Genomic DNA, 12,625 nt, shown 5'->3' with positions numbered 1-12,625 from the left:
GGGTGTGAAATTATAACTTAAATGGTTCCAGGTGTCCTGCAGAGCACATGGTTCAGCACATTCCCATCCTCCAGAAAGAGGTTTGAATCTCTGCCCTTTGACCGAGTGGCCACGGGCGAGGCTGGCCTCCCTGTGCCCCGCTGTCAGCGTTTGCAAGGAGAATAATAGTCCAAACACGGAGTATTTTCTGCCTCTTTGTTTTCCAATCACAAGTGGACAAGGTCGGGAAAGGACCGCCTTCAGCCACGTTGCGGGTGAGTTTGGGTGTCCCTAACGCAAAATGCAAGCAGTCCGACTGCACCAAATAGAGAACCGGGACGACCTCGATCACTGACGTCCGAGCGGGTGAACGTGGACCTTTTACCTGAGAAATGTCACTCTTACATTGCTGAGCTTATCAAAGGACGGCGTCCCCCTGCCATTTTAAATACAAGAAAATGCCCTCTGGGGATGCTCTCTGCCGGACATCCTCTCCTCCCGCCTTCTGAACCTGGTTGCTGACGCCACTTCCTTCTCGACTGATCTCAGCTGTTGTTCTTATCAACAGAATTGACGAGGTTTTTCTACCTGCCAGGCACCGTCGAAGGCACAAGGAATACAAAAATGCCAGGTGGTAATTTTCTGCCCTCAAAGCCTAGAACGGAGACACAGGAGGACACGTCCGGGAATAGATGGACAGGACAGAAAGTGGCCGGGGGGACTGGAGGGGGCACTCGGGGAGTGCCCTGCGGGGTGTTTGCCCACCGCCCCCTCCTGCGGTGCCTCTGGGCTCAGCGCGCATCCTTGCTCATCTCATGGGAGCCTGTGCATCTTAGAGAAAACGTGTCACACGACATCAGAATTGTTTGTTCACGTGTGTGTCTTCTCCACCGAACCCTTTGCTTCTTCGAGGCAGCCTGAAGCCCAGTTTTCAACACTATTTGCAGAATCCAGCCAACGACTGAGTAAACACTGTGGGACAAATGAGTCAGTGCATTCATGAACCAAGTACTTAAATCTTTCAAATTAGCTCCCTGGTGTTGCGAGAATGAGAAATTTCTAACTCGGGTTTTGTGACACTCAGAGATACGACCTGTCCTACAAGGGGACGGAGCCAAGGCCGAGGTCAGGTCTGCGTGTGCGAGGCACCTTTTTCTCTGATGTGTGGAGGGGAGAGGACTTAAATCTCTAAATTATCCCCCCTGGTTTTCTGCTTTCCAGATGCTGCCTCTTAGATATGCTCAGCAAACCACAAGGCTCAGGAGAATCCAAATCTGAGCTCTTTGCCAACAATTATTTCTACCAGACAATTTAACTTATTTTTCTTTCCTTTTGGTCTTTTTACTTTTCTCAATTGTTTGTCACTAGGAAACGTTAATTGCCGATTTTATTTGGCGCTCTCTTGGCGACCTGGATGGAAAGCTCGCTCTGGCCATGCTTGAATAGGGCACAGCCAGGCTGTGTTTCCCCTTAAGCACGAACAGCATGCTCCCGGGCTGGACGTGCGGCCCAGCTCTCAGAATATCTTCATGGGCAGGAAAAGCACACGGTCAAAATCAGATTGGTCGTCCCGTGCGAGGTTAGAGACGCAAAAAGTCCAGAAGACAAAACGAAGTCTTGTTGGGTCTGTGATCATTGGTGACCAGGTTGTGTGGGGAGTTTCGTCAAAGGGACGGAGCGGGGGCGGGCGGGGAGGGAAGGGAGGCCGCGAACCCCGCCTTACTGCTCCCTTCCTCCTTGGAGTGGATTATGGGGTTTTTCTCTAAGTGTGTAACTATCTTTATTTTTAAACTTGGCTACAGTCAGCACGTAGCACTTTAAAAGATGAAACAAAAGAAGATGCGTAGCTGCTTTTCTAAGAGCCTGGGTAGGCTTTCCGGGGGTCACAGGCAGGGCTTGGTTCGAAGGCACTCTATGAGTGGAACCGAGTAGAGAACTCGGGACCCAATCTTCCTTGAAACAGAATAAATATGAAAATAAACAAACAGCATTACTGGCAAGTGCTGAACGTCCTCATGTCTCTGCAGCTCGCTTTGGGCTTCCGTGTAGCAACAAAACTAGGGCGCGGGAACTTCTGAATCAAGGCTCTGCGTCCTTCATGCTTCTTTACCTCGTGTGTTTAGAATCCCAAGGGTACCGAAGACTGAAATAGTTGATTTGGATATAACTCAGATAAAATAAGTATGTTCCCAAGATAGTTATTTATGTACAATTTATTTATTTTTATTTTTTTGGTGAGGAAGATTGGCCCTGAGCTAACATCTGTGCCAATCTTCCTCTATTTTGTATGTGGGACGTGAGCCATCTTGATGTTGGCAAGATGCTGCCCTGCGCTCACAGCCCATGAGCTCCGCTGAGCGTTTTCTAGGACTGTGACCATTCCAGGCTGAAAGTCATTCTTTCACCGCTTTCTTTAAGGGGTTACCTAAGTTCCTCTGATGCTTTTGCCGCTTGTCCCTGCCCCTCCCCCAGGCTCATTTCAGAAAATCCATCAAGGAGCCCGAAGGTTGCAGTGTCCGTAGTGGAAGTTTATAATAACGACATTTTCGACCTTCTGGCCAAAGACAGTTGTGCGGTGACATCTGGGGTCAAGCGTGAGGTGCTGACAACGAAGGCGGGAAAGAAGGAGATCCCTTCGCTGACCTACGAGTGAGTACTCCGTGTGCCCCACCAGCAGGTGCTGGGCTTCTGTGAGCCGTGCGAACCCTCTCGAGGGCTCAGAAGGACCAGCGGGGTCGGCCAATTCGACGCTTTTATCCATGAAATGGCTCCTTGTGTTGTCTAGTGCTTAGAATGCATTGCACGATTTTCACTTTGCTTTAGGAATCACCTTTTATCCATCACAATTAAACATATGAATGAATTAATCTTTTAAAATATCTTCACTGAGAGTTGTGGGGCAGGTTTTATCCCCATCTTGCAGGCGAGGGAACAGGCTTGGAGAAGTAAGTAACTTGCCAGGGTCGCTCAGGGAAGTACTGACAGCCTCGAGTTCCACACGTAAATATCGATATTTTGTAGAACCCAACAATGAAGCATCTTGTAAAAGAGAAAAGCTCCTTATATGAGTAAACCTTCTCCTCACAGTCATGTGTGTCTTAAATGCACGCCTGTGTGTCAGGCTTGCTCACAGTGGGGATCCATGTGACCTGACCCCACAGAGAGGAGAACGTCAGGATGGGGCTGCCTAGGGTCTCAAAGTTGCTAAGACAAGGTCTGCAAGCTACATTTTTTTTTGGTGAGCAAGATTGGCCCTGAGCTAACATCTGTTGTCAATCTTCCCCTTTTTGCTTGAGGAAGATTATCACTGAGCTAACATCTGTGCCAATCCTTCTCCATTTTGTATGTGGGACACAGCCGCAGCATGGCTCAATGAGCAGTGTGTAGGTCCATGCCCAGGGTCCAAACCTGCGAACTCAAGGCCACCAAAGTGGAGGGTGCGAGCTCAACCACTGCCCCAACGGGCTGGACCCTGCAAGTTATTTTTAACCTCTGAAAGAGCCTAAAGGAAATTATACATTTAAGCCATAAGTTTGCACAAGGTAACCCAAACTTTCAGCTTTGGCCTAATAACCTGTGATCAAAATATTATCTCCTGCAGATCAAAGGTTCTGATCAGCTGTCATATCTCATTAATTAAAATAGGGAAATCGACTTTTATCTCATAAATTCTATTTGATAGACAAAATATTTTAAAACGTTGGTGTCCTCGAGGATAAAATAAATGAGAGAATGCTCGGTGTTGAAAAGGTGGGGTGATTATTTCAGGGCAAGCAGTTAGAGATACAGAGTCAGTTGGGCGTCATAAAAGTCAGAAGTTTGATGTGTTATGTTTTGTTTTGTCCAAGATTTGCTACTCTCTTAGTCTGTCTAAGCGGGGTCTGTGGCTGAAGGGCATGAGAGGTTGGCCTGCAGGCAGAGGGGCCGCCCCCCCGTCACACTGGGCCTTGGTGCCTCTAACGCCTGTCACAATCTGCCAGGTCCGTCCACAGCACAGAGGAGTTCCTGACGCTCGTGGATGGCCGCCTGCGGCTCAGGGCGAAGCATGCCACCCTTGTGCACGCTGACTCGTCCAGGTCTCACCTGATAATAACGGTGACTCTGACCACCGCCCCCTCCTGGGACAGCCCCGGTGAGTGGCCCCTGGTGCCTGGCCAGTGGCATATAATAGAATCCATGTCAAAAGGAAAAGGCAGTGCGCCTGCAGGATCCGAGGCATCTCACAGACCCCAAGGGTGGGGACTGCACCCACATCCTTGGAGGATCCAGAACCCAAACCCAGGAGGCTGCAGGGCTCCCAGGCAGAGAAGAGAGGAGATTGGATGTGGGAGGGAGGAAAATGCTTTATCAAATAAGACACAACACAGGAAAACAACAGGGCACATTTGTCACGAGGAATATGCTGCGTTCATCATAAATGACTCTATAAATGTGATTTCGGTTTAGAAAGTTACAAACCAGTATAAAAGGATTCCAGCCATATAAGAAAAGTCATGCACGTGTTCCGAGGGTCTGTTTGTCCTCCTTAGTCAGTAAAGTCCAGGGCAGCGTATGTAGGATCACCTGTAGGGCCTGTGGAAACACAGATGCCAACCCCACAATGGGAACCGTAGGGCCGGGATGGGGCCCAAGGATCTCCCTGTCTGCAAGTGCACGGTGCCAGAGCCCACGCTTGGAGGACGGCTCGTCCAGGGCCCCAGCTTCCTACTGCAGTAACAAAGAAGCCCAGATCTTAATGGGTTCACACTAGAAAGTCATTTCTCACTCAGGTCGCAGGCCAGCATGGGTTGGATGCTCCTGACCCATCTGGTCACGAGGCCACTTGAAGCGTGTGGCCTCCAATGAGGCCCAGGCAAGGGAGGAGCGAGGAAGAGGCCACACACGGGTTACTAACCACCTCGCCAGCCCAGAACTCACCCTAACCAGTCCCGGGACCAACCCGCAGGGCATGTCCCGTTTAGGCAGCCCAGACTGTTCAGGCCGCAAAGCCAGTATCCACAGATGACAAGGCCAGCCTCTTACGGGTGGTGGGGACCAGAGCGGTTTTTATGTTCTTTTTAAAATTTTACTTATGTGCATTGTCTATATTTTCCACAGTGAGTATACACTCTTTAGGTTTTTAAAAAAATCTTTCTCGGAGTCCTGTTTAGGAATAACCCACGACGAGACCGACACATACATGGAAATGAAGAGCACTTGTCAGGATTCCTGTGGAGGGGCATCAGACAGAAGCTGTAGAATTTAAGGGCTGGTTGATGTTCCCGCCTGGGATTTTCATTACTGTCATTACCAACCTTTCCAAGAAACCTCATTCGATTTCCTTGGGCCCAATCAGGCATTAGTTGAACTTTCAACACTGAAAAATGCTTTCTTCTTCCTCCTCTTTCACATTTTGCCCAGAGAAACCATCACTGTTCTCTGGTCCTTTTCCTGTCCGTACTTGAGAGCATGTCACGAACCAGCCGGTTCTCCCGCTGTGTGGGGAGCATCCTTTGGGGTCATGTTGGAAGTTGCTCAACACCAAGGGGTGCTCTGGGGCGCTTCACGGAGTGTCCTTCTCCCACTTGTCACTCTCCTTGCAGCCAACCGGCAGTCAGATGTGTCACTGCTCAAGGAGCCTGACTGCCCCTCGCCCCGGCAGCCGGCCACGGGGAGAAGGCACAGCGCTGCCCACCGAACCTCATCCTGGTCCCCGGGGGCCGCACCCGAGGGCCCCACTGGACACATGGAGCAGGTGCACGCCAAGCTGCAGCTGGTGGACCTGGCGGGCAGCGAGTGTGCCGGTGAGCCACGGCTGGGGCCCAGGGCGTGAGGCCTTTCCCCAGGATGAACTGGGGCAGTGGGGTCCTGACAGAGCCCACTGTGAGCAGGCCACTGGGGGAAGTCCTCAGCATGGCCTTTTCCCACAGATGGTCTTTAAATCCGTGTCACTTCTTTACGGGCTGCTGTCTCACCACTGCCCCCATACATGTCAACCCCAATACCCTCTTCTCGCTCTGCGCCAAGAGGAGCCTCAGCCCCCAGCAAGAGCTTCCTTGTCCGTGGCCTGGCCCCGTGGGTGGTCCAAGAAGGATGGGAATGTGATAGAGGGTCTCACAAGCTCAGCCATGCAGAGCGCGCTTGCCCGGAGAAGTCGGTTCCACGTGTCTGCTTCATTTCTGGAAGTCGCCCAAGAATTTGGTGCAAATCCTAACCCCGTGTGGCTGGGTCTTGGCACTTTCCCAGGCGTGTCTGGAGTGACAGGAGCAGCCCTGAGGGAGACATCGTTTATCAACCGGAGCCTGGCGGCCCTGGCTGACGTCCTGGGGGCCCTGTCGGAGCGCAGAGGCCACGTCCCGTACCGGAACAGCAAGCTCACCCACTTACTCCAGGATGTTCTCGGTAATTCGGTGCCCCCAGAAGGAGAAACTGCTGTTCCCCTGCTCCGGGGGGAGCTCGCTCCTCCTGGCCACACCTCCTCTGGGGGCCTCCTGGCTCTCTGGGTCACCATTGTCCCTTCCTTGATATTTCTAGCGCTGTCATTAGCACCTGCACACTTCCCCGTTCTCCTGTGTGGTCCCACACTGGGGTTGGCTTGTTTACTAGGCGCATGACAGCCCCTCCAGTTCGGTCCCAAGTCCCTTACAGGGTGGATTCTATGCCCTCTCTCTCATCCTGTTGGACGCAGTGGCCGTGAGTTGTGGGTACTCCGCTGAGCTCGTGTGGACATTTGCAGTGGCTGGGCCCTCACACTGTATCCACATGGTTGTGCCACATGCTGGTTGCAGGTGCCAGAAACCCAGGTGGCCCTCAGGGGCACAGGCAGCCCGCAGAGAGGCGGACTCATCAGGCTATGGGTTGGGGTTTGAGGGGGTACAATAGTGTCACCCCTTTCCTCTCACTCTGAAACTCTTGAACTCCCAAGTTCTGAGCCAATGAGAGGAAGGCGGACGGGAGAGCGCTGGTCCGCCCGAGGCAGCTCCACCTGGCAGGCGGGGTCCTGATGCTGAGCTTTGCAGTCAGACTTTCCCCAAGGCAGCCCTGGGCCAGCTCAGGCCACCTGTGCGCCCGGGGGCTCCAGAACCAGCAGATCAGGGAGCCCCCCCGAGGGCGGGCAGGGTGGGCGTGCCCAGGGCCTCCTACCCAATATGCCCACCAGTCAAGTGGCTTTTCCTTCCTTGGGAGTCTTGGGTCCTGGGAGGCTGGTGGGCTCCTTCCCACCACGGGAAACACACGGGGTGGGGCTAGCGTGCACTGGCCGAGCTGCCCCTCGTCTGGGATAACCACAGCAGAATGTTCTGGGCTCTGTGTCTCTCATCTCGGGGTCTCTCTCTTTCACTGCAAACAGACCTTCTGCAAAGGATGAGAAAGGAGTTGTTCCCGGTTTCACATTTTGTGCCTTCTGCCTGTCAGAGGCCCCCTGCTGCCCTGATCCACAGGGTCTCTCAGCCTGGGGCTGCTTACCTAACAAAGGAGGGAGGGAGAGGGGTGGTGGGAGGTTGGCTAAAGGATGGACCAGGCCAGGGCGTCCCAGGAGCCCTCTGTGCTTACCTCTCAGGGCTGTGCTCTCCTTTCTCCCTCTCCTCCCCTCCTCTTCCTCTTTGGTTTTCCTTCCTTATGCGGAGGCGGAGGCGCAGCCTCACTGTTGGGCCTTAAAAGCAGAGGAAGAGGCCAGTCGGTCCCCTGCGGGGGAAGCCCAGTGTTTCCTCCCAGGTCCTGCCAGGCTGGGGGAGCACAGGGTCCCCAGGCCGCCTGCGTCGCCCTCCCCTGCTCCTCCCCCTCCCCAGGTCACTGTCTCCTAACCTCCCAGGGGCCTCGGAGGGAGGCTGTGGTGCTCCCGGTGCTGGCGGGGAGCTGGGGGTACCCTGGGGGCCAGGCCGGCGCTCCTGCCTGGGGCTCCACGCTGTTTGAGATGCCGTATTTTCCCCTGGAATTCTCCCAACTGCGTGTTGTACTTCCTCTTTAACAGGAGGCGACGCGAAGTTACTGGTGATCCTGTGCGTGTCCCCATGCCGGAAGCACGCGGCAGAGACCCTGCAGAGCCTGGGGTTCGGGACCCGGGCGCGGCAGGTCCAGCGAGGCCCGGCTCGGGCAGGCCGCGTGGCCCCCAGAACGCCCAGGTGACGGAGGGGAGGACGGCTGGGCGTGTCCCCGGGCTTCCCTCTTGCCTGAAACGTGTTTCCTCTCATCTCTTTATCATGCACGTGCCCTCAAAATAAACTTGTTGAGTTTGAACTTCATAAACCTGTTTTTTTCTGAGGGAACAGGATGAACGTTGACGGGAGCTCAGGAAAAGTCAGGACAGATCGTCAAAGCAGCTGGAGGTTCCCAGGACAAGGCAGGGGAGGAGGGACCTCCTTTGGGGACAGAGAACCGGGGGCACAGGGGGGTCCCCAGGGGGAGGGGGCTCCTCAGGGAGGAACAGAAGGAGCTCTGCCATCTGCAGTGGAGCCAAGGGGCCGCAGGAACAGGCTCTGCCCATTCTCTCACGTGGCACAGACCAGACGGGGGTGCCAGGAGCTGAGCACAGACGTGGGCTCTCTTGGTGGCCCTGTGTCCCCAGACAAATTACTCACCGCGAAGCCCCATCATGTCATCTGTAAAGAAGCTGCCATGAGCTGTGAAGTGCATGCAAACACACCCAGAAGAGCAGATGCCTCTGGATTATTATTGCTTGTCCTAAATACCCCCGTCTAGGCCGCTTGCTGTCTAAGCTGACTGATGTCCCAGAGCTGGGCAGGACGAGTGACACGTGGTAGGACTGTGGGCTCTTAGCCTTGGGGGGGGTCTGTGGGCAGAATGCCGGGGCTCTGGGGGGATCAGAGGAGGAAAGCAATGCACCTGCCTTCCACGGACCGTCCACTGAACCCCAGCAGCTGCGAATGTGGGAAACAAACCCCGTGGGTATTACTGCCCATGACACTGACGGCCGGCACAGACACGGTCCGGCCTCCTGGAGATGAGGACAGCGTCTCCACCATCGCCAGGGACTCTGGCTGCGTGTGTTCATGAGGAAGTGCCATTTCAGTCTGTCATGACATTAACCTAGTAATGGCATTTCCTGTGGTTTTAAGCTGCCCTGAGAAGCACCCGCAGCTCCACCAGGCTGCAGAGGGGCTGGCCACAAGAGGGACGGGCGTGTCTCCAGTCAGCATAGTCCTTGGGGGATGGGCAGGTGAGTTTGGAGGGCTTCGGCTGCTTAGCGCGTCCCTGGGGCCAGCACAGCCATCTCTGCCCCCCAGGAAGAGGCTGTGCCTGCATGGCAGGGGGAGTGAGTGGGGGACCCCAAAAGACCTGCAAATGTGGGGGATCCCCTGAGAGAGGACCTCACACAGAGGACACTGCCCCAGGTTCCAGTAACCCCGGTCAGTGAGGCCTGGCCCCTTGGCTCAGCCAGCTCAGGGAGAGGAGGACCAGCAAGTAACAGAGGGGTGCACAGGGTGAAGGGGCTGCCCTTCCCCCCCCCCCCACCCCCGCGAAGGGCTGCCACGCATGGGGCAGGGAGGAATCTCAGAACTGGGTGGAAAGATTAGCATTTTGGTTCCGATCAGAACAGACTCTTTTCAACACTGAGAAATGAAAGGGTTAATATCCAAGAATAGAGTGAAAAGTGGAAGACTCTGGCAGAGATTGTGTGCACGGCTACAGAGTGGGTTCAAAGTGGGTCCCGTCAGCCCGCTACTCCCTCCCCCCCAGGTCAGCTCCCCGACGCAGAGCCAGCATCTTGGAAGGAGGGGTGAGTGGCATAGTCTAAGCTGGGGACAGGGTGGTCCCGGCCCAAAGGACAGGCTCAGCTCCGTGATGGCTGCGAGGGCCCCAGACCGTACCTCTGCACCCGGCCAGGGGCCCCACCTCCCACATGTCCTCCCGGGGAGCCACACAGCCAGGGCGAGGGGGGAGGCTGGCCTCTCAGTGTGGGGAGGCCACAGGGCTGCTCCCCGTGGCCCAGCTGCCACCACCACCGCACGCTCCTCTGGGAACCCACACAGACCCAAGTGCGGGGTGGCAGGAACGGTGTGTGTGTCGAGGAATCCCAGACCCACAGTAACACTTGATTTTGCATCAGCAACCCAGGCTGGCTCCGAAAATGAGGCTCAGAAGCAGGTGTCACAGCGGATGGCCTCTGTAGCACAAATGGCTTAAATCGGAGGAAACTACTTTCCGACCACAGCCGGTCTTACATGAACATAAGGGAGAAAGTGTTTCCAGTAATTAGCACAAATGAAGCAAACCTGGGCCCGGTGTGCGCCTGCGGGGAGGGTGTGCACGCAGGGGGGCCCTGCACGGAAGGCCGTGCACGCATGCGCGCGCGAAGAGGGCCTTGCCAGAACACCCGGGGCTGGGCGGGTGGCGGGCAGTGCGTCTGGGGCCACGGTTACTAACTGGCCTTCCCCCTTCCTTCCTGCACCTTCTCGGGGCTGAGCTCTCGGCCAGCCAGGCCAGGAGGCGGGTACACTCGGGGCGATGCGCCAGTGGATGGATGCGTGCAGACAACGGGGCTGCGTCCCCCATCCGCGCGCCGCCGTGTCGGCTGGAACTGCAGGAGCGGTTTGCGCTCATGGGTTTTAATATTGATAATTTGATAGATGCTAGACTGATCAGAAAATAGATGGTGGACAGTTTGAAAATAAGGGCTAAATAAATATATTTGTGTGTGAGAAACCCCCACGAACGTGGCCAGGGGAGACACAATTTTCTAAAATGGCGAAAACTCTTGGTATCATTACAAACACATCGGTCTTGGCCGCCCTCGGTTTGCACTCTCGTGAGGACAGCAGCGTGAGGCCCGGAGCCTGGAGCCCTACAGTTTTCACCTGAGTGTCCCGTGGGGTGTCAGCAGGTCCTGTGGACGCAACATGAGCGATCGTGGAGCAGGAATGTCCTGTGCATTGCAGAGTCCCAGGACCCCCCATCACGGTGACAGCCCGAGACCCGCCTCACGAGGTTCCAGGATGCCCCTCAAGGGCTCACAACGAACCAAATTTCCCCTGAGGGTCGGCCCCAAAGCAGGCGGGGGCAGCGGGGGGAGCTCCCTTCTCAAAACAGTTCCTCACCTGCTCGCCAAGGTCGGAAAGTCCCTCAGGGGGCAGAGCCTTTTGGCGCATGATTGATTGAAAGACTGAAGATGCAGACAGACCTGCAGGACCACCGGGTTGGAGCGCAGTCACAGGACCCCGACGACGGCAGCACCTGGGATGACGGCTGGCAGGTCCCGCGTGTATTCTGAGATAGAAGAGGGCGCTGGAAGGACGTAGGCGCCTGGAGAGGCGAGGACAGGTCACAGCCCTGTGGGACAGCACGGCCACAGGGAGCCTCACCCGGATGCCCGGGCTGCACGAGGAGGCAGCGTCTTCGCTGTGTGGGGTGCGCCCTCAGGGACCCGCATGTGGTGCCCACCAATGCCCTTTACACGTCAGCACTGGGCCCTGCGCCAAGCTCTGCCTGGTTACCCGTAATCAGCCCGTGAGGGACACATGGCTGCCTTCCCCACGGATGCTGGACCCCACAGGGAAGGCCGGCTGATAAGTGGCGAAGGTCCTGCCTTAGTGGCTCCTCAGGGCAGAGCAGAAGGCAACCAGTTGTGGGGGACTGCCCGGCCGCCCACCTTTCCTCCACGAGCAGGTGGCCTAGGCTTCCTCCCCCTGCTCTACCCTTCCTGCAGTGCGGTGTCCTCCTGTGCATGACAGCAACACCCCAGGAGATGCTGCCCGCTGCCCTGGACGCCCCCTAGGACTACCCCTGGAGACGGGTCACTCAGACCCGAGTCACTGTGAGCCTCACAGCAGGAGCCTCGTGGCCGGACCCCGACAGGCCAGTGACAGGAGAATTCAGAGGAGAAGGGTGAACGTGCCCATGAGCCAAGGACACGTGTGGCCAGGCACAGGCGCAGCCCCCGGTGTCCTGGGGGGCTGGCCGGGCTTTGTCAGCACGTTGTCGTGGCTGTTTGAGCCCCCAGCCCTCACAGTGGCCAAGGACCCAGCCTGGGAACGGGTGCTCTGTGTTGGTGGCAACAATGCAAACTACAGTCTGACTCTGCGTTGTTGGCAGAAGCAGAAAACACTTCATTTGTGGAGGAAGAGGAAACTGAATCTTGGCCTCACCGTGGGTGTCCCTGTGGGGACGTCACTGTCTGAGGGCTTGAGGGTCGCATGGGCTCTCCAGACCCTCCCCTGCTCGCCGTGGCGCTCCCTCCTGTGGTCCATGCACAGCGGGCATGTGCCTCCGTCCTCTGCTGCCCCCGAACCCTGCGCCTTGTGCCGCTGGGTCTGCTTGTTGGTGACGGCAGCAAAGGGACCTGAGGGGGAAGCCACCGGAGGCCCAGCTGTCACAGGGTGAGACTCAGGACCCATGCTGACACTGCTGGGAGCTGAGTGGACGGCGGCGATGGTGATGTGGGCCAGAACAGCTGCATGCTCACGTCCGAGAGGACCCTGGCCACCAGTGTCCCCGTGGAAGCAGGGAGCAGAGGGGCCTCTGGCACACGTTCCCTGAAAACCGGCTGCCTGTGACCACAGGTCCTACAGCAGAGTCCCTGATGGGTGTGGGCAGAGCAGGCCAGGGTTTTGAGGCCTGAAACGGATATAATTAGATGGTGAGGGAGGGCACTCTTGCAGGAAAATATAGGAGATTATGAATTCTAAGGCAGGAAGATAAATACTTGGAGAAA

General features: G+C 56.1%; 2 protein-coding genes across 14 annotated transcripts in view; one reads left to right on the top strand and one right to left on the bottom strand.

Moving 5' to 3' along the window:
* The window catches only part of KIF25 (kinesin family member 25), a 53,771-nt gene extending 45,556 nt beyond the window's left edge, over positions 1-8,215 (top strand). For 6 of the 11 annotated variants that reach the window (XM_070602906.1, XM_070602913.1, XM_070602910.1 and 3 more), the window contains 5 exons: positions 2,452-2,628; positions 3,960-4,111; positions 5,562-5,762; positions 6,205-6,360; positions 7,928-8,215. In XM_070602906.1, coding sequence (XP_070459007.1) covers positions 2,452-2,628; positions 3,960-4,111; positions 5,562-5,762; positions 6,205-6,360; positions 7,928-8,082 — 841 coding nt within the window. In that variant the 3' untranslated portion in view covers positions 8,083-8,215. Of the gene's footprint in view, positions 1-2,451; positions 2,629-3,959; positions 4,112-5,561; positions 5,763-6,204; positions 6,694-7,927 lie in introns of those variants that run through there. The other 5 variants (XM_070602909.1, XM_070602905.1, XM_070602907.1 and 2 more) reach the window with 1 other exon arrangement.
* FRMD1 (FERM domain containing 1) overlaps positions 7,182-12,625 on the bottom strand; it is a 45,610-nt gene continuing 40,166 nt past the window's right edge. For all 3 annotated transcript variants that reach the window (XM_070602918.1, XM_070602919.1, XM_070602917.1), the window contains exons 13-16: positions 12,060-12,253; positions 11,013-11,181; positions 7,510-7,609; positions 7,182-7,311 (exon numbers count right to left, since the gene is read on the bottom strand). In XM_070602918.1, coding sequence (XP_070459019.1) covers positions 7,598-7,609; positions 11,013-11,181; positions 12,060-12,253 — 375 coding nt within the window. In that variant the 3' untranslated portion in view covers positions 7,182-7,311; positions 7,510-7,597. The remainder of the gene's footprint in view (positions 7,312-7,509; positions 7,610-11,012; positions 11,182-12,059; positions 12,254-12,625) is intronic.

The sequence above is a fragment of the Equus przewalskii genome, chromosome 32 (genome assembly GCF_037783145.1).
Source record: "Equus przewalskii isolate Varuska chromosome 32, EquPr2, whole genome shotgun sequence".
NCBI lineage: Eukaryota > Metazoa > Chordata > Mammalia > Perissodactyla > Equidae > Equus > Equus przewalskii.
This window is presented reverse-complemented; position numbering and strand designations above follow the sequence as displayed.